The following is a 20,380-nucleotide window of genomic DNA, read 5'->3' as shown; positions in this document are numbered from 1 at the left end:
ACAGAGGGCAACGTGGGGGGATGGGGCCAGGTCTGCCCGTGACCTCCTGGAGGCCCAGGGCTAATGCCCCAGGCTTCATCCTCGGCCTGGGATGGCCCAGAGGGGCACCAAGTGTCCACCCCTTGGAGGGACTGGGAGCCCTCTGCAGGGCTTTTCAGGAGGCCCAGCCTGTCTCCAGGTGATGGCACATTCAGGGGAGGCCTTCTGCAGGCCCCCGGGGAGAGAAGGCAGGTCCAGGCCTCCCGGAACCCCTGCCGGCAGCCCCCTGTCCCCACCTGGGTCACCCACACCACCCCCTCTGTTTACTTGAGCCACAGTCTCACCCCCATGGGGGCCTCTGCTTCCCAACAACACCCTCCCAGGTCCTGTTTCCCTTCCAGACCCGGGCATCACAGGGCCCAAGCCCCCGTGGTCTCTCCCTCCCATGGGTCTTCCCGGCCACCCAGGCCAAGAGCTGCTCGCTCCTCTCCATGGATGCCCTCAGCCCATTGGGCAGAGCAGGGCGCTGTCCTCTGTGTCTGAGTGTCTTGCCGGTCTCAGGGCCCAGAAGCCAGCCCCTGTCTGCCTGGCCCCCCGTCCCAGAGCAGATGGAGGAGGGGCCTCTCCCTCCGAGCTTGGGCTTTGGCAGCCAGTGCTCACAGAGCTTGTGCTTCTCCGTTTTCTGCTCAGCAAGCTAGGTGCCAGGTGACCCAGAGCTGGTGAGGACGCCTCGGTGGGTGGTGTGTGCTCTCGAGGGGCCTGTCCTCGGGGCCCTTCCTGGTCTCAGGGGATCTCAGTGCCTGGGGGACGGTCCAGCTGTGTCCCGGGAAGTGATCTGGTCTTCCACCCAAGTGCTGGCTTTCCTCCCAGCTGGAGCTGGCAAGCTGCCGTTTCCTGTCCTTGGTCAGTGGGCCAGCATTGCTCCTCTGCCCTGGGTACTTCTGTGGGTGGCAGGGCGAAGGATGCTTTCTGGGTGGGTGTCAGCCTGCTGACCAGCGGGGCTGCGCATGGACTAAGTCGTAGGTCCTGAGCATCTGCATGTGTGAAGCTGCGTGTGATCACAGGGACTCTGTGATCATAGGGATGAAGTAAGCCTGGCAACCGGCCCTCCTAAGCCTCCCCACCCCAAGACCCAACTCTGAGACAGAGGACACCAGGCCTCCCTGTCCTTCACCAACTCCCGGAGCTTGCTCAAACTCATGATCATTGAGTCAATGACACCATCCAACCACCTGGTCCTCTGTCGTCCCCTTCTCCCCGTCTTCAATCTTTCCCAGCATCAGGGTCTTTTCCAGTGAGTTGGCACTTCGCATCAGGTGGCCAAAGGATTGGAGCTTCAGCTTCAGCATCAGTCCTTCCAATGGATATTCAGGGTTGCCTTCCTTTAGGATGGACTGGTTGGTTTTCCTTGCTGTCCAAGGGACTCTCAAGAGAGCCCAGCACCACAGTTCAAAAGCATTGGCAACCCACTTCAGTATTCTTGCCTTGAGAATCCCATGAACGGTATGAAAATGCAGAATATGACTTGGCTATTTTTTTTTCTCTCAAGATGGGCCAGTTCGCGGAGATCCTGAATCTCAGGGAGCCTGTTGACTTTCCCCCTAGCACAGAGGACGGGCCTGGAGCCCTGTTAGGCTTCCGTGCAGGGTGCTTCCTAAGAATGGCCACTGTCCCTGGCCACCCAGCATCCCAGGCCATCCGAGAGCGAGCGCCAGTGACCATAAAGGCCTCTGAGCAGCAGTGGGCTAACTGCTCACCCACACTCTCCAGCAGCCCTGGGTGCTGGGTTCTACTCTCTTTGGCTGATCTCGCAGACAAAGCAGGCACAGAGGTGCCCAAGATGTGCCCCCAGCCGGCTCAGAGGCCACTGCCTGCTGGGGGGCCAGTGGGTTTAACCTGGGCAGGCTGATGGACAGTGGGCAGTGGCCCTGGAGAGGCACCATGACAGCCACCGACAGGCGTTGGCTCTGGACGCTCCTCTGCCTGGCTCACGACAATCCCAGCGCTGCAGAGCGTCCTGTGTCCTCCTGTCATGAAGTCTGGCTCAGATGCTTCCGGTCCTCTGTGGGGACTGTGGTCCTTGTCCTGGGCTGTGACATTCTGCCCACGGAGGGTCCCAGGTGGTGCCTGGGTGTCCTGGGAGCGGACCTCAGGTGGCAGGGGCTCTGTGGATTGTTCAGCTCCACCCAGGATGCCACATGGGGCTGTGGGCAGGGCGGTGGGCTCGGGGCAGATGGGCTTGTTAGGGAGACAAACAGACCCGGGGTTCCACTCGCCGTGGACACACTGCCACTGAGGGCTCCCCATCCCAAAGTGTGCGGGAAACTCTCACAAATAAAATCACGTCGTGGAGTCTGCTAAATATCAGCACTATCTGTGTTTAAGGGAAACCAACCTGGATCTGAGTTTTAAGGAAATCATTTTAAAACGTGGCTACCCCAGAGCATATTTTATAAAAACTTCACTTATCGCAAACCACAAATAAGTTTATAGGAAATGGATCACATTTAAAAATGATTTTTGTTATGTTAGCCGTAAAGGAGAACCATTTTCTGGAAAAATAAGAAGGAAGGAAGGAAAAAGAGAAGAAGGAAAGGAAAGAACATGTTTAATTAGGAATTAGGAGGAGAGGAACGCGGTGATCTGTGATTCTCACGTTTCATCAGCAGTCGCCTGGGGAGATCTCTGGGGTGGGGGCCCATTCTCTGGCCCAGAAGACAGGGCAAGTTTTGCCCCCCCTGGGAGGAAGGCTCTCTGGCAGTTCATGCCGGGTGGGAGGACATCCTGCCCCCACCCTATGGCACTGCAGGGCCGCCCGATGCTGGGAGGTACCACAGGATGAGCGAGCCAGTTGCTATGGAAACCTCCTCCCTCAGACACCCGCCTGGTGCTGCTGACTCTGAGATGTGTGGAGGAACTGGGGAAGCCTGCTTCTGATCAGGGGGGACTGGCAGGGAGGGGTGGGCATCCCAGGCAGGCCGGGAAGGCCTTTCACGGACAGCAGGGCTCAGTCATACCATCTCTTGCCTGGACAGTGGTGCACAACCAGAGTCAGGAACTGTTGGGACAGACACACCACTGGGTCCTCAGAGCTTCAGGAACCATGGGTCTGAGAGCCTGGAGGACCAGAGGCCACCCCGCAGCCAGGCTCCCCTGGGGTCACCCGGATAGTCTGAGTCACAGCGCCTGGAAGCTCCGCTGACACAGCTGTGTCCCGAGACACAGATTGGAGACTTGCCTGCAGACACACGCTCCCTGCATGCTCCTGGGGACAGAGCACGCCCCGCGTGGCCTGGGGACTCCCGCTGGGTCACCCTTCGGGAAGGACTCTGTGCTGGGCGTCAGGGCCCTGGGGCTGTAGCCCCACCCTCTCCACACTGGGCAGGGTGTGCACATGTGAGTGCAACACGTCTACAGACTCAAGGCCCAGGGGCTCACTCTGCAGAGGTGAGGACCGCGGGGCCCCCGGGCTTTGACAGTGCTGTCGAGGGGAACGGCAGACCCCAGGCCCTAACACGCTCCTCCTGTCAGCCTGCCCCAGACTTGCTTCTCAGCTGCCACGTCCCCAGGCCCAGAGATGGGAGAGAAGGAGGCCGATGAGTCCAGGCGCCCAGTTAGCACATGGCCACACCGGGCTGGACGCTAATTCACGAGGACCCGGGGCCTGCGTTTGCCTCATGACAAGGATGCTCATTTCTCACGTCACAGAAAGAGCGATTGACCTAACAAGCTGTTGAAACTCAAAGGACATCAAACGTAAAAAAACCACATCCTTGCTTGTCAGAGGGGCTGGGGGGCTGGTGCGTCCTCGAGGCTGGGGAGTCAAGCGAGGGTTGTTCTCTGCACGCGTACGATGTCAGCTCTCACAGAGGCTCCTGGGGGTGCTGACGCCCAATTGTGAGACTTTCTTTGCTGAGGCTGTTCATGAAGTTATTTCTTGGTCCAGAGAAGATGCACTTCAGCCAGAAAGGTACCATGGATCCCTAAGAGCCCACACTATGGGCCACCTGGGCACTGCCCTCTCACAGCTGCTCTCACCTCCATGTTTGATGGGGTCCCAGAGAGGTCACGGCCTCCCTGCCTCTGAGGGCCCCTACAGAAGCTGCCCCCAGTTCTGGGGACCCCTCCGCAGTCTGGCCGCTCCCCTGCTGCTGGGCGGGGTCTACGTTGCAGAAGCATCCTCAGACCCTGCCTCTGTGCCCCTCGTCTTCCCAGCCGTCTTTGGACCAGACCAACCTGGAGCAGAAGACGACGAACACGTTTCTTCTCTGGGACCGGGACACCAGCCTTCATCAGATGCAAGTTCACTGTCGGCCCTGAATCACTAGCTCTGGTTGGACTCTGAAGGAGGCATTTTCTGTGATTTTCATGTTCGCTTATGCAATTTATCAGTGCCTACCACACAGCAGAAATGCCTGTTGGGTCATTTTCTCCTCTGGTCTGTGGACGATGGGGCTGCAGTCTGGTCTGTGTGAAGAGCAGCTTGGAAGTTCAGCTGAAGCTCATACTTGTTCTGAGAGGCCATTCAGAGCTGGGAATGTCTCCTGTTGGCAGAATGCTTTTCAGTGTGCGGAGGCCCGCAAGCTCCTGCCAGCCAGTTATCCGGGCTTTAAGGGTTGTTTCTTCTCCGTGGGCCTTACCACCCGACTCAGCCTGTCCTCTGCTAGAGCTGCTTGTTGGTACAAGGGAGCTGCCTGCCTTGTCTGCCTTCAGCATCTCAGGGCCTGAGGCCACACGAAGCTGAGGCAGGTGGCCAGGGAGTCACGTGGGTGAAACAGCAACAGAGTTTTCTGAAGGGACTCAAGGGCCACAGGCCTCAGAAACTATGAAATGTAAGATTTAAAGCAAGATTGTCATTTCTGATACCAGAAGTTAGCATCAGAGGCTCCTGGAAGGTCACTCCCGAGACAGAAACTCAGGAATCAAAATTCAGAAATTCATGGAATCAAAAGGGGCTTTGCAGGAGATACGAGATTTGTGGGGAAATGACAGCATGGCCCCCAGTACACGGGCTGACAACTCGACCAGGGGACACGGCTCAGCCTCTTGCAGGCGGCGCGGCATGTGACCAGGAACGTTAAAATGTGATCTGTTTTAGACGAGACCGCCTAGGATGTGAGGGTCTGGTCTGCTTGGAGCTATGAGATGGGCAGAGAATAAAGAGAGGGTTTCTCAACATCTCCAGTGCTGTTCTGACCCTCAGACAAGGCACAGGGAATGAAAATGCCTCTGTTTCCACCTGAAAAACACGTCACCCAAAAAGGCCAAGAAACTGAAGCAAGTATTCAAGGCAGACTGAAAGCTAAGAAATGACAGAGCAAAAGATGATCAAAATATGCCAGTTGGGAGGATGTTTTAGAATTCAGAAAGCGGGGAGAAGAGAGTGAAATTAGTAAGCGAGGATGAGATCTGATGAAGGTTTGATGGGCTGATGGACATTTTTATTTGATGATCTTAAACCTGATTTGCAAGTCTGATATGAGCATTTTAAAATAATACCATATTAGACAAGAGGCAGAAAAAGATATATTAGGAAAATGGAGTCCTTTTATCTCTGAAATATTTTGATCTCGGGTGTTGGGGTTTCGAGTGTAAGCAGTTCCGTTTCATTCACGTGGTGCTGGAACTGGGTCAGACTTTAGGTGCTGACTTTCTTCTGACCTCCCCCCCGCAGCCCGTTGGCCCCCAGCCTGCTGAAGCCCCTTTGGCCTGGCCCACCAGGCCCAGGTGAGCGTTTGCACCTCCCTGTCTCTTTGCAGACCCCGGTCCTTCATCGGAAGCCCTTCTCTCAGTCAGTCTGGAGCCGGCACCTGAGAGACACGGCCCGTCTCATCCTTGCAGTGAACCGCGGTGTGGGCGCCAGCTTCGGCCTGCCATGCGTGCAGCAGGACTACAGCGGTCACCTGCCTCCTGAGGCACGCAGGGGCCCTCAATGCCGAAACCCGGCCCTGCTCTGACTCCCCAGAAGGGGCTTGGAGGAGCCGCCCCGGACCCCCGGAGGTAGAAGAGGTCGTCTTGTGACGCTTACTGCCCTCCTTACATCGCACTCCTGGAAACCCAAAGGTGTTTGGTGGTCCTTATTAGTGCAATGGAAATATCCTGACTAGATTTCCAAAGGAATTTTCCAAAGAAGCTGGCTGATGGATCACAAATACTCGCAACGAAGGGATAAACAAAATCTTAAATGATTTCTACGTAACCTAAGAGCCGGCTCCACCTAGTTCCCTGAGGGACTAAAAGCCAGAAACACGCATTTTCAAGGGTGAACAGGTCTTACTGTGATGCGAAAGGGGAAGAAAGCAGAATCACCTCAGCGAGAAGCAGAGAGCAAGAGGGAACAAGGCCAAGTCGCTGGGACGATCCTGATGGTACGAGTGGAAAGAGCCTTCCCTTGGGAAAGGCCAGGATTGACAGAAACGACTGAAGCTCGCTCAGACTCCCCACGGGCATGTCCAGTGCTGAGTGGGGGCCAGGCCCGGTCCTGGTGCTGAGCCTCACACGCGCGACCCCTCTGCCCACACGCCAGCTGCCCTGGGAGCCCTGACCCCACGCGGTGCGAGAGCTGAACTGAGCGCACCACACGTTTGATGGAGAACAAACCAACAGAATGGAAAACCCAAGGGATAGTTACCCCCTTTCTTGGGAGACAAACACCTTGGAGAAGGGAATGCGGGAAAGCTACATGGCCTAAAAATGTGTGAACTGAAAGTCCCGGAAGGGACTAACATCTCCAGTGTAACATGTCACGGGGTGGTGGACAGGGAGCGCCAGAGACAGCAGAGGATGGCGTGGTTCAGGAAGACAGGAGCCACGACGGGAGGGAGGAAGCGGACAGAGGGGACCCATGGTAGCACCCCAAGTCCCTTGGGGAGAGGACGAGCCTCTCACTGCTTCCGCAGACAGCCCAAGCCTTGGAAACAGGCTGAGGTCACTTTCCCTTCCTTCGGCGAGTTTTAAACGTGGGGCAGGAAGCAGTGGAAAGATGCAAGTATTCCTCCCACAAGCCTGTGGGTCCCCGCCTGCACGGGGGTGTGCGGCCCTCCTTGCCGTAGACCAAGGGGGCTACATTTGGGGGAGAGGGGCTTCCTCTTCATCTTTTCAGAGTCGAGCTCAGACTGCCCAGCTCCTTGACTTGTGGGGGCCCTGGGGGGCCTGGGGCTCATCCCTGCTGCCTGCAGGGCAAGCTGCCTGTCTGCTCCGGCGCTGGGCACAGTGCACTGGCCACTTGGCTTCCTGCTGGACGGTGATGCTGCTTCCGCCCCAGCTTCCCACCCCTTTGCTTTTCACTTGGAAAATCACGGTCCGGGTGCAGGAGACGCCGCACACCACACAGCAGAGCGAGGCTGGAGCCAGGTCGTGCGCGAGCCACCAGGGGTCCATGTGGCTGTCACCAAGACCGTCCGTCCATGCACAGCTCTGTCCCCTGTCCCAGGCTGACCCTGTAGAGCGCGCCCTCTACCACTGTCTCCTTCCCACCCAGGGCATCAGCGTTTATGAATTTACTGGAACTTTCCGGATCATCCGTCAAATCCCCTCCCTTCCCAGGGGAAACCTAGGGCTCAGGCGCGTGGCCGCCTGCACCCAGGGTCCCCTGCTCAGCCTACCTGCTGACACCAATGCGTCCCCCGTAGGATCGTAGGCTCCTTATACGACTGCATTGCACAAATCAACTTACTTCGATTCATTCACTAGCTTGTTTACTCAAATAGCTGGTGTCCCCAGAGCAGTGCAAAGTGCTGTTGAAGACCGGGCAGATGCTGGAGCCCGAAGAGGCGCCCTCAGAAGCCTCTGTCCTGGGCTTGGTGCAGGTGGCCACACGGCCACACAGACCGCGTGCAAGACCAAACAACCGCTGCAGAAAGAGCCGGGGTGCTGGGCTCGCGGGGGAATCCAACCCTGGTAAGGGATCGATCGGCCAGCTGTGTGAAGGGCGAACCCAGCTCCGAGGTTGGGCTCCTGGAGACAGTTTGGGATGGGATGGAGAGAAGGGTCAGGGAAGGTCAGCTCCAGGGCTTGGCAAAGGGCCAGGCAAGGGAGAGTGCCAGAAAACTTGCAGCGTGAAGTACGCACACACACGGTAGACAGTTACCCGAAGAACTAAGAGATATGTGCGTCTCAGGGTCTCTTAACCCATCTTTAGGACTCAAGGCGGAAAAACAAAAAGTGAAAGTGTTAGTCTCTCTCAGTCGTGTCCAACTCTTTGCCCCAGACTCCTCTGTCCATGGGATTCTCCAAGCAAGAATCCTAGGGTGGGTTGCCATGCCCTTCTCCAGGGGATCTTCCCGACCCAGGGATTGAACCTGGGTCTCCTGCATTGCAGGCAGAGTTACCAGGGAATCCTAAGGTGAAACAGTCTGTAAATCTATGCTTGAGGTGAAGCCGAGGTTCTTCTCCCAGCAAAGACTGGTGAGCGGCACTGCCCTCCCCGCTGCTGGACACAGAGCCGGGTCGTCCGGCCTAGCGGGGCCCGCCGTCCTCAGGGCGGCGCGTGGGAGCGCCTCTGCTAGATGATCAGATGGTAGGTGGGACGGCCTCCGGTGGAGGACCCGCGTCATCACACTTTCCCACCTCCTACCGGTTTGTCCGCTCAGCCTCGGCAGGAAAAGCCAGCGTCCAGGGAAAGCGGCAGTGAAGCCGCTGGCTCGGGAGGAGTCCTGTCGCTCTGATGACGTGTGAGGGGAAATTGCGTCATCAGTCATATCCGGACAACGCATCCTCGCAGGGCAGCCCGTGGCGTGGCCGCTGGCCGCCATGTTGCTGAGCGGGAGACGTCTGTGCTGCCCGGTCCTAAGGGGACCCGCGGGCCACTGAGCTCAGGGCCGGCCGGCCACGGAGGGAACCTGTTTGTGGCGGGAAGTGGAAGCTCTGTAACAATGTCCATTTCCAGGAAGTGATCGGGTGGCCCTGGGCTCCTCCAGTGGAGTTGAACAGAAGGCAACCCCGGGGCTCAGCGGCAGTCCTGGCTTCCTCCATCAGCAGCACTCCTGGTGACTCACTCTAATAGTTCAGGAGCTTTAGTCGCCACATATATGCGGACGACCAGGTTTCCAGCCCCAGGCTCCCCTGAGCGCCTCTCGCGCTCACAGGGCCCTCTTCTGATTGCCTGGGATAGTCAGCTCTCCGCAGCTGCACCCTGACCAGCTCCAAGTCTCCCCCCAGGCTTCCTGTTTTGGGGGAATGCAGGTGGTGGGGGAGCCTTTGTGGGGTGCCCACCCACTCACATCAGGTTCCTCTGGCAGGACCCCCAGAGTCTGACCGCTCCTGGTGCCAGCTTTGCTCCTGACCTTGTCTTTGGAATCACCTCCAACGCTGGCAGTCACCAAGGCCTCCCCACAGGCCTCCACCCCACCCTTGCCAGCCTGCAAGCCATCCTTCATTTGGGGCCAGTGGGATGGGTGGAAGATTCAGGTGAAGCCCCCACTGCACTGACACCCACCTCCTTGGACTGGAGCTCTGAGTCCTGGAGGCCTGACGGGGTCTGAGCCCTGATGTGCTGCTTCATGTTCTAGAACCCTCCACCGGTTGCTCCTCCCTGGCCCCCAGAGTCCACACAGGGGTTTACATGCAAATCCAGGGAACAGCACACACCCTTGGCCTGTCGTCCGTGTGTAAGGCTTGACTACAGGAGCTGGCGGGTCTATAAAATGAGACGTATGTGCACGGAGCTCATCACCCGGCTTCCTAGGGCGCCACTCCATCTGCGATCCACCCACTGTCTAACTGTCCACTGCTGGCAATGAGGACGGGTGGACCTTGACGCGCCAGCCACCTTCGTTCCTGGGCTGGGTGTCTGTGGTTGATCATAGTTCTGTGTCAAGAAGGAAGCTACAGAATCACCACCCCCACCCCCAGGAATATGATGCACCTTTTAAAGACTCCATAACCTGTATGGTACATGAAGAAACAGCCTTCAAGATCCTCAATAGATGTGATTAATAAAAAAGCTAATTCGTATTTAGTAGAGAGATGATATTATATGTAATTTTTCTTCCCCTACATTCTCAATTTTTTGAGCTTATAGTAGCCTTGCTCCCAAAAAGTCATTTTAAAATTCCCTGGTCTTGTTAAGAGCACACGGTGCCCCCTCTCAGCTAAGATCCACTCACACGTGCCTGTGGTGGGTGACTGCATACCCCAGTACAGTTCACCTCAACCAAAGGAAGGAGTAAGACAGCACCAAAGCCCCCTGCCCACAGGATGACGAGAGCAGAGGGACCCAAAGCTGATGTTCCCAGGCCAGGGCAGGGTTCACGGAGCAGGAGCCGCGCAGCCACACGCCCCTGAGCGTGGACGCCGAGACAGAGCTGCTCTCTGCGGCCCTGGGGTTGAAAACGAGCAAAATCAAGTTATGGTCTTGAGTCCCAGACTCTGCCCTGCGCTCTGTGGTGGCATCTTCAGGAGACAGACGCCAAGGATAATTGGGATGGGGAGGGGCTGAAGGTGCCCTCCGTGGAGCAGCTCTCCTGACAGGTAGGCTAATTAGGGGGATAAGTAAGCAAGCTTGCAAGAGGAAGATTCCAGCCATGAACAGAGAGCAGGCTTCTGACCACTTCCTCGCCCCAGGTACTCATAATGTATATGTGAATTATCAGCCAGGCTTATTTAGTCACCACAGAAGCAGCCCAAGGTGCTCTTTGATGACACCTGCTTAACCAGATTTGAATTTCTGTACAAGTTTGAAAGTAATAAAGTCGAACATATTTTAAAAATAACAGAGGCTCTCCACCACCTTGTATTGAATGCTGCCTGACTGGTCCAAAACGAGGAGATTTTGGTGCGATGTGCAAATATTCTATTGTGAAAAAAACACTGTGAAACTTGTATAATATTTAGTTTTAATCTAAATGGCATGAAATTAAAAAGAGGACAGAATGTAAATATAAAAGGACTAACCTATTTGTCAGTGTCTTAATAATACCACAAAAATGTTTAGGACACAGATGATTAAAAATTTGTAAACTTTTGGTTGCAGGAATAAAATATTCCTGAATGTATTAAAATACAGTAAAACTATATACAAAGGACAGTACTGGGACTTCCCTGGCGGTCCATTGGTTAGGAATTTGCCTTCTAGTGCGGGGGACTTGGGTTCGATCCCTGGTCGGGGAACTAAGATCCACAAGTCGAGGGGCAACAAAGCCCATGTGCGGCACCTAGGGAGAGCCCTCCCCCCGAAGAACGAAGACCGTGCAGCCAAAGAAGCAAACGTTAAAAAAGAACAGACCAGTGAAGTCCAAGGTTCTACGCGGCACTGTGCGCTTGACAGGTGTGGCTATCAAATCTGGATCAATAACGCAGAATACCAGCAGAAATGAGGCAGTCCCTCAGCCTCATCACCCTCTCAGGAGCCACGCGTGGCCATGGTTGCCAGACTGGACACTTTCATAGCCCCAGAGAGTTCTGTTGGGCACTCTTGTAGAAACTCACATTATAAAGCCAAATCACACCTTTGTTTTAATGATCAGAAAGTATTTGCACTTAATGTTTATTTTTTCTCGAAAAGGTCAGGTTAGAGAGGCAGTTCTCATGTCTTTCTACTATCGCAGTATTCTCGAATCCCCTGTGAAGGTAGTAGGGTGTCTCCATCTCTTATTGTGGGCAGACAACAGGATTAAGTGCCTGAACCACCTGGAGATGACTAAGCAAGACCCATGGGTACCTGGGACCTGTCTCTCTTTGTAAAAATGCAAAAAAGAGACACTAGACTAGAAGGGATGTGATTTTCCTTGAACTGTAGCTCCTGGAAGAGGAAGGGTCGCATTTAGGAACAAATGCGCAGGTGAATCTGCTCCCGGGCATCTCTGCTCACTGGCACCCCTGGCCCACAAACGCCCCCTTCACCTCCTCAGAGTTGGTCTTTCCCATCAAGTAAGAAACCTGAAGAGAATGGTCCTCTCTCCTGAAATTGCCAGGAAAAATGCCCTCCAAAATCCTTGTCGATGATTTCCCAGAGGGAACATCTACTTTATTTCCAATTTTGCTCATTTTGCTCCGGGGAGCTATAAATTAGTGAAGTGTTTACTGGAATAAAACCTCAAATTCACAGTGAAAGGCCAACGCAACCTAGACCTCCCTGGTCAGACCTTCCTTTCCTGCACAGAAGCAGCTTCTCAGGCAGCCTGGGGTCGGGGCGGGCCAGCCGCTGAGCGGGAAGGAAGGTCATGGCTTAGAGTTGCCAGAGGAGCCGGGGTGAGATGAAAATGGGACTAGCTTCCCAATAATTAGGAGAGGCCAAGTCTAACCAGGTGTAACGCACGAGGAGGATGCAGGCAGTCCAGCATGCTTCATGAAGGGCCATGCGTCTGGCCTTGAATCCTGGCCTAACGACACAGACAACATACCTGTATTCACGCACGTGTGTGTTCACGCACTGACACACAGTGTATTTAAATACGTATTTTAAAACTGCAGTATTTGAAATTACAAGGAAAGTCATTTTTTTCCTTTTGTTCACATGCACCAAATATGCTGTATGTTTTATATTCTTAATTTTACAAAGATTAATCTTGCAGTTAAAAATTAAATGTATTCAAGGAGGAATTTTTAAATAGATTGCTGCTGCTGCTGCTAGGTCGCTTCAGTTGTGTCCGACTCTGTGCGACCCCATAGATGGCAGCCCACCAGGCTCCTCCGTCCCTGGGATTCTCCAGGCAAGAACACTGGAGGGGGTTGCCATTTCCTTCTCCAATGCATGAAAGTGAAAAGTGAAAGTGAAGTCGCTCAGTCGTGTCCGACTCCTAGCGACCCCATGGGCTGCAGACCACCAGGCTCCTCCGTCCCTGGGATTCTCCAGGCAAGACTACTGGAGTGGGGTGCCATTGCCTTCTCCGAATAGATTGTATAGCGTGGGCTATTTTAGCTTAGCTTAGATTACAAATTGTGTTCTATTTATTTAGAAATAATTAACATCATTCAGTACAGTCTGATGTCTGTGTTAAAATGTTACCATTTCAAAATGGAGGAAAGGAATATTCAGAAATATGTCTTAAGGAAGGTCTTCCTCATGGCCCTTTTCTGGACTTAACACTTCCCCAAGTGTATCACAATAAAAACATAAAAAGCTCCAGGCTAGCTTTGCCATTAGAAACTCAGCCCCCTCCCCAGGAGGGGGATCTGTCCCTCAGGGCTCCTGTTTCTCGGGTTAGACTCAGTGGTCACTGCCAGCTGGTCTGTGGACAGCCAGAGAGCGGGCTGTCCAGGGGGCAGAAGAAGTTGGTTTGGCCTCTTGGAAGACAGAGCGCACAGCAGGATGAAGGTGAAATGAAATGCGGGGCCCTTGGACCCATCCTCCCTTTAACAGAAGAGGACACTGCATCCCAGTGGCAGCAGGGGTGAGGGTCTGCTCGATGAGAGCCCTGGACCAGGGGCCCTGATGAAACCCATTCAGACCTACAGAGCTTCCACACAAGACTTTAATTACTGTGTGACTGAGCAGAGAGGAGGTTGGGGATCTAGCCTCATTAATCACGTTTCATTTAGTTTTGATGAAAATGGATGATGAAACACCAAGAAACAGCCTGAAGATTCAATTTCTCAGGGCTGACAAGACCAGATTTTCTGGGCAGCCTCGTGGCTTGTCCAGCAAATCCCTGATTGTGACGGAGAAGGTGCCTGGGAGGCCAGGGGCCGGGCTCCTGACGACTGTCTGTGATGAGCCTTGATTCAAGTGTGGTCCTGGATGGAACCCACGACTGCCAGCTGGGCCAGGGCCCACTGAGGGGCATCCACTCGGCTCCCAGGAGGGCAGCCTGATGGCTGGCTCCACTCTGCCCCCCTCCCCCGGAACTGCGGGGCCTGGGGTTCCAGTCTCCCTGCCCGGGCCCTCAGGCCCTCAGCTCTGCCCAGCCCCTCAGCCCCCCCTGCCCCCATGCCCCCAAAGCCTCCTCTAGGCCCCCGTCTGCCAGGAGGCTTGCCCACCGGGCCCCCATTCCATCTGCCAGGACTCCCCGCACTCTCCTTGGCAGCTGAGAACACAGGCCTGGGTGCCTTGAGGGCAGAGAGGGGGGTCTTATCTCTGGATGTGGGTTACAAGTTTTTAAAATGAAAGAATGACCAGCTTGGTTTATGGTTTTCCAGGAAATGCCCTCTCCCGGTTTTTGCTTCCGCCTCGAAGCTCAGGGACTTTGCACAACATCCCTTTTTACTGAGGGGATGTGAGCACAGAGGGCCTCGGGGCAGCAGGAGGCTGCACACGTGATGATGGCAACAACCGGAAGTGAGAACACCTGCAGTGCTGGCCTGCAGATGCATTCGTGCACAGCACACACGCACAGGTACATAGGCACACATGCCCCTACACACACACATACATGCACAGATGCACACATGCTCACGCACACACATACACACATGTACACACCCACACATGCACAGGCACACATGGATACACACGTTCACACTCACACAGATGCACACATGCTCACGCGCACACACAGGCACACATGCATACACATGCTCACACACACACACTTACACAGATGCATACATGATCACACACATGTATACTACATGTACACCCCCACACAGGTACACATGCATACACCTGTGCACACATACACATGTCCACACCCGCACAGATGCACACATGCTCACGCACACACACACACACAGAGGCACACATGCATTCACACACCCACACACATACATGTACATGCACGCACACACATGCCCACACATACACGTGTGCGTGTGTTCACACACACGGGCACACACATGCTCACACACACATGTACATGTACACCATGCACACACAATACACACATGCTCGTGCACACACACACGTACACATGTGCACAGCACCCATACACAGGCACACACACGGGAATATGGCAGGGAGAACCCAGCCCTTGGGCAGCCCCATCTGCAATATCCCTAACCCCAGGCGTTCCAACAGGTGTAACTGCTGCAGTGTCTTTCCTCTCCTTATTTTTCTTTCGAAATTAAAGAACCTGCTATAAAGCTCTCCAAAGCTGGAGGCTCAGAAGAGTTCAGAGTGAACTGAAGTTCTCCTTATTCCAAGGAGGTCACAAAGTCATTTGGTAAACATTAAATTTGCGCTTACATTTCCCTTCGCATTCTGCTTAATGTCGTGAGAAAGCCCAGCAGTTCACCCTGAACTGTGGGTCGTGTGTGTGCTGCCATGGTGATGATGACGATCACTGAGCGTCTACAGTGAGCCACGTGCCAGACGCGCCCATTTCACAGATGAGGACTTGACGCCTTGGATGGGAGAGGCAGCGCTCGGTGCTTTGTTTTCAGAGTCTGCTGCTACATCTGAGTCTTCCTTTGATAACCTAAGTCTGGTTTTTCATGCTGCAGCCTTCCTCATAACCTGCCTCCAGACCTGGCAGATGGTGGAGAACAAACAAACACACCTAGACTGCATCTCAGACCCTGCCGGAGAGACTACAGGTGCTTCTACAAAGTGAAGATCCCTTTATAAAGGAAAGGAAACATCAACACATTTCTCTCTCTTTCTTCACTTCGCCTTGTTTTTGGTTGACTTGTGCATGAGCATGGTTAAAGCTGATTAAAACAGAATCCCAAATCCAAGCACTGGGTCTCTCCCTTAGTAACCCAGGCCTAACAGCAGCATCAGAAAGAGAAGGAACAGGAGGGAGGCTCTTAGAACATGTGAGTTCTCATGGCCAGTCAGTTCTGGTCGTAAGCGTGAACAGTCCCATGATGCCTGTCCGCGGGGCCAGCGTCCCCCAGGCGGGCCCTCCGGGGTTGACTGTGGCCGGGGCAGTCTGCTCTGGAAACACAGCAGCCCGGCCTCCCTCCGGGACCCTCAGCTGAGCAGGGCGGCTTTGCTCTATTAGTACGTGTGTGTGTCCGTTTGTGTGAGTGTGTGAGTATGTGTGTGTCTGTGTGTAACTGGCGTCGTCCTGAGGCACTCTCACTGCGGAAGCTTCCCTACACTGTGCTCCCCTCAGTTCCCATGTGAAGCACTTTAAACTGGCCCCCTTACGGTAAAAACCAAGTGCACCTGCAACAAGCTGCATTTCCTGGGGTATTTTTAGAAGCTGCCGCCGCACAGACTTTATCACCTTCTACACACACAGGGACACAGACGGTGGGGGGAGGTTCCTCCAGGGATGACAGAAGACCCCGGGAAGGGTTTCCCACAACCACTGCCAGGCCCCACCTGGAGCTTAGCCTCACGGGCCGGACCCCCGTTTAGTCCCCATTGTGGGTCAGGAGAAAACTGCACGAGCTCTACAGATGAAACCTTCCGAAGAAAGAAGAAAGTCAGAGCTTGCATGTCCACGCAGTTAAGCACAAACTTTTAATTCTTCATCCAAAGCCAGACCCAGTACAGGGTTACTCATTTTGAAAAGGCAGCAAGAAGTGTGGAAAAGGCAATTGGGCCACTTACTGACTGAGCCGCCGAACACCCAGCCTGTTTCCACATCTGCAAGGTGGGTCCAAGTCTCCCCCTTCTCACAGGGTATAAACCACCCCACCCTCGTGAGGGGGCCTCACCATCCATGATACTGCTATGGGCGGGGAGCCCTGCAAATCTCAGGGTGCACTGGGCTCACGGGGTCCTGGTGGGTTTCGTCTGTGGTTTGATGTGACCCCAGGGGCCTGAGGCCGGCTCCGTACAGACCCTTATGCATACACTGGGGCACTCAGGTGGCCCTGCTGTTGCAGAATAAAATGATTTTCTAACTGAAAGAAGGGTGTCCGAGGGGTGCTCCCTGTCTCCCCCAATGTGAGAGCTGAAGCCTCAGGACAACTTCTGCTGAGGGGAGCTAACTGTCCAAGGGGTCCCGTGCCTCCTTCCACACAGACACACACCCTCTGTGCAGGCCATGGTTCGAGTCCACAGCAGGAGTGATTCACAAAGTTCCCTGGAAATACTGCTGGGAAACAAGGGGGCGGAAGATGCTAGAAGTGAGGACCGTTTCTCAGAACTTGGCCTACGGTGAAGGTGGGTGAACTTCCTATACCCGGAACAATGGGAGCTAGGGGCCGAGGCTCTGCTTGGTCTCTGCCAGTAACTTCCCAACACCTGCACGACATCCACAGCCGATGAGAAAATCCTCGAAAGTTCTAGCAACAAGTAACCTTTAGAGAAAAGTTGTATCTTGGCTCAAGTTCAGAATTCTAATTCTTCAATTTAAATAAATGTAACCAGGTTTTAAAAAACGTTATGTGATGTACGTGATTAAAATTCCTGTGTCTAAGGTGAAAATACCTGGGGGAGGTGCCTCGGAAGGACAGACCACACGAGGATGTTTTAAAGGGCAGAGACCAAGGGGAAGGCTCACCCCCCCCATCCCCGAGGACTGAGTCCAAGTTCAGACTCAGCAGGAAAGGGAACCAAGGTCGACAGTTCCTTCTCCTGCCAGGACCTGCATAAATCACAGAGGTTCTGGGTCTGGAAGACAAAGACTCAAGCAACAAGGGGGTCTAATGTGTCCCCCCAACTCCAAGTGTAAACAGGAGCCAGTTTGGGGGCCCATTTCTAGAGATAATTGCTTCTGATGTGAATCAGCTTAAACTGGTCACGGAGCTGGCTAACACACTTACATCATGCCCGTGTCTGCACTGATCTTGCATTGGGGAGTAGGAAAAAGAACTTCTGGTTGGGAGGGTGTGGTTTCTTTAAAACTACACTGAGGGTGATGTGAAGTGATTTACACGGTCTCGTCTGTGGCTACCGCTCAGGTGATCTCAGCCAGGAAAAGTTTTAGGGGAGAAACTCCCCTTGAGCATCAGAGCTGACTTACATTAGGTGGAGTTCTCACCAAAAAAATCACATTTGTTTGGACGATTTTTTCCCCTTTTTTCCCCTTGCCTGGGGTCTCAAAGACTGTCACAGTCAGGGGTCCTCTCACGGAAGGCGAGGCGGTGAGAGGGACGCTCGGCCGTAAGCGCCGACGTGCGGGGGACGCTCGGCCGTAAGCGCCGGCCTGGGAGGCTAGGGAATCCCGCCTGCTTCCGGCCCCTGTCGCGCGTGCCATCACCTGCCTCACTGCCTGGTCACCGACCTGCCCTCTATGGCCCACGGACCAGGGACGAGAAAGCAATAGCTGCAGAATCTGAATGATATTCACGGACACATTACATTTTAATACACGTTCAGTTTACATATTGTACACAAGTCGACAAAATGATCGGTTTCTTCTTAAGACTATCCCATGTGCGCTGCTCTGGGTAAGTGTCATCTCAGGAAGTTCAAGAGGATGGGTGACCCAAGACCCAGAGTGTATCTGGCAAAACTCGTTGCCTGTTTGAGATCAAGAATGTTCTGTTAACAGCCAACTAACAAAAGTCCACGTTAGAAGTGGCAAGAGGAATGTTCTCAGAAGCTTCTGTTTCTTAGCTGATGCAGAAGAGAGAACAAATTTTGAGGCAATTGAGACCCAAAGGTGTCTGTATAAAGAGGTGGTGACCACTGACTCACACACTCTTAACCAGGTAAGAAGCTGTGCAGTGAGAATCGACCAGATTGTTGAAAATATACGTGGAAAGAATAAGCTATTAAAGGGGCACGTGCGTGAATTATTCTAGAGGAAGCAGCTGCAAATCCTAAAAGGATTAATCTCTGCTTCTGTGCAGGGAAAGCCTTTGTGGCTGCAGGAAAAAGCCAGAGATGGAAGGGTGTCATCCATTAAAAGATTAACGAGAAAAAGCCACAGTATAATCTAAGGTATCCTCAGCTGAGAAAGACTTATCAAGTGAAAAATGGTTGTTTAAATATCAGATTATTTATAGTAGACATGAAGGTGAAACAGAGCATTTCAGAAAACTTGTCAAGTTTGGATTTCCTGGGAAAAGGGTCAGTCGAAACGGGATTTACTTGCTGCAAAGACAAGTTACAGGTGACGGAGGCTTTTAGACATCTGGAAGCAGGAAAGGCCGCTGTGGCCTCCCCTCCAGGAGGGCCAGGGAGGAGGCGAGGGATGTCCACCCTGCACAGGAGGCTGTGAAGGGCGGGTTCCCTCTGAAGATGCTGATGGTGTGGATATCACACCGGCCTCCAAGGAGAGATGCGGCAAAAAGGAAGTGCCAACCCCGGAGGAGAAGCCGGTCTGCCTGGAGCTTGAGATCAACACGACCGTCTAAGCCCAAAGGCTACAGAGGCAAACCAAGGAGAGCCAGACCCGCCGGAAGCCTGCTCAGGTCTCCGAGTGGAGGCCGCCAAGGAGAAGCCGCGCTCCCAGGAAGCTGTCCCCAGGCTGTCCCGTTTACAGCTGGCCTGCTGGGACTGGAGACGCCCTCCTCAGCGAGAGGCAGACGGAAGTTGCCGTGTGCCGCCGTGTTAGCCAAGGTCCGAGTACGGTTAACCCCATTTCAATCGTGAGGGGAACATGGTTTCAAGCCACGGAAAAGGAGGTCTTAGAGCGGGCTGGATGGTTCTTGCTAATGCTGTCCGTTTGAGGTCCTAAGCTACGTGTCCGCCAGGCACTGCGTGGACGGCTACAGACCGCACAGCCGTCAAGCAAGAGGCTGCCCTCCCGGTGTTTACACGCCACGAAGAGAACTCCAGGGTCTGGTGGCGGGAGGGCTAGTTCAGGAGGTCACTGAACATGAGCAGGTGGTCTATGGCGCTAGGGCCCTGGACAGGGGTCCTGTAAGAAACGACACGGAGTGAAACAGAGCCTGCACCCAGCGGACTGACGCCCTGCTCTGTCGTGGGGGGGTCCTGGGGGAGGGAGCCCAATGGGGTCTGAACGCAGAATTTTCTCTGCATCAGAAGGAAAGCCCTTTCCAAACGAAATGGAAGCCAAGCAATTTGATGTGATGATTTTTATAAAAGTCCAGGTAATTAAAAACGATGACTGGAGAATCTTGGTTCTCATCAGGTTGTGGAAAGCTTGTCTCGCCCTTGTTCTCCTGACAGATACTCGAATGTCCGTTCCAACTAGATGACAGCAGGTCATAATACGCGGGCTGGGGCTTGGCCTGACTTCTTCCAAAACCTGCCTAGGAGCTGAATGTGAATACATCCATCTACCTACTTACATCTACAGAGACACAGAGAAGAGAACCCTTAGTCTGGCGGTGTGGATGCGGCTGACCAGACCCACGCTGAAAACCCAGAGACAGTTACAGGCGCAGAGGAGAGGGGGCCATGCCGTGTGTGCTGGTGAAGCCTTAGCTGGGTTACGGCTGCCCTGGTGAGCATCTGTAGCTACGACCACAGTGCACTGAGGGAATTAGCTAGGATCATGGTGGAGTTTGGTTATTTGTCCTATTTAGATATCCATTCTAAAAATGATCATATTAAGCACTGGCTTAAAAAAATCAGCTTCTGACTCTTCACAGGACAATCACTTCCTTAAAGTCTGAGTAACACTGTAAAACTCCCCTTCCACATGTGTGCATATCTGGAGAGAAGATACCTATGCTTTAGAAAATTCAAGATGGAAAGGATGCGATATGAAAA

General features: G+C 53.9%; 1 protein-coding gene and 1 long non-coding RNA gene across 21 annotated transcripts in view; one reads left to right on the top strand and one right to left on the bottom strand.

Annotated features, from left to right (window-relative positions):
- Positions 1 to 20,380, bottom strand: part of MYT1L (myelin transcription factor 1 like) — a 393,751-nt gene that overhangs the window by 43,704 nt on the left and 329,667 nt on the right. For 4 of the 20 annotated variants that reach the window (XR_015168803.1, XR_015168802.1, XM_086414082.1 and 1 more), the window contains one exon: positions 18,035 to 19,562. The exons of the other annotated variants lie outside the window; for them this stretch is intronic. Coding sequence is in view for 2 of the 4 variants with exons in the window: in XM_086414082.1 (XP_086270208.1) it covers positions 19,499 to 19,562 (64 nt within the window). In the remaining 2 variants the exon portion in view is untranslated. Of the gene's footprint in view, positions 1 to 18,034; positions 19,563 to 20,380 lie in introns of those variants that run through there. 20 annotated transcript variants of the gene reach the window in all.
- Positions 8,677 to 9,937, top strand: LOC147367927 (uncharacterized). The gene is made up of 2 exons (XR_015168804.1): positions 8,677 to 8,966; positions 9,219 to 9,937. It is a non-coding gene; the product is annotated as an uncharacterized LOC147367927 (long non-coding RNA).

This window comes from Bos grunniens, chromosome 8 (assembly GCF_055505025.1).
Source record: "Bos grunniens cultivar Pamir isolate PY7600 chromosome 8, Bosgru_T2T1.0, whole genome shotgun sequence".
NCBI lineage: Eukaryota > Metazoa > Chordata > Mammalia > Artiodactyla > Bovidae > Bos > Bos grunniens.
This window is presented reverse-complemented; position numbering and strand designations above follow the sequence as displayed.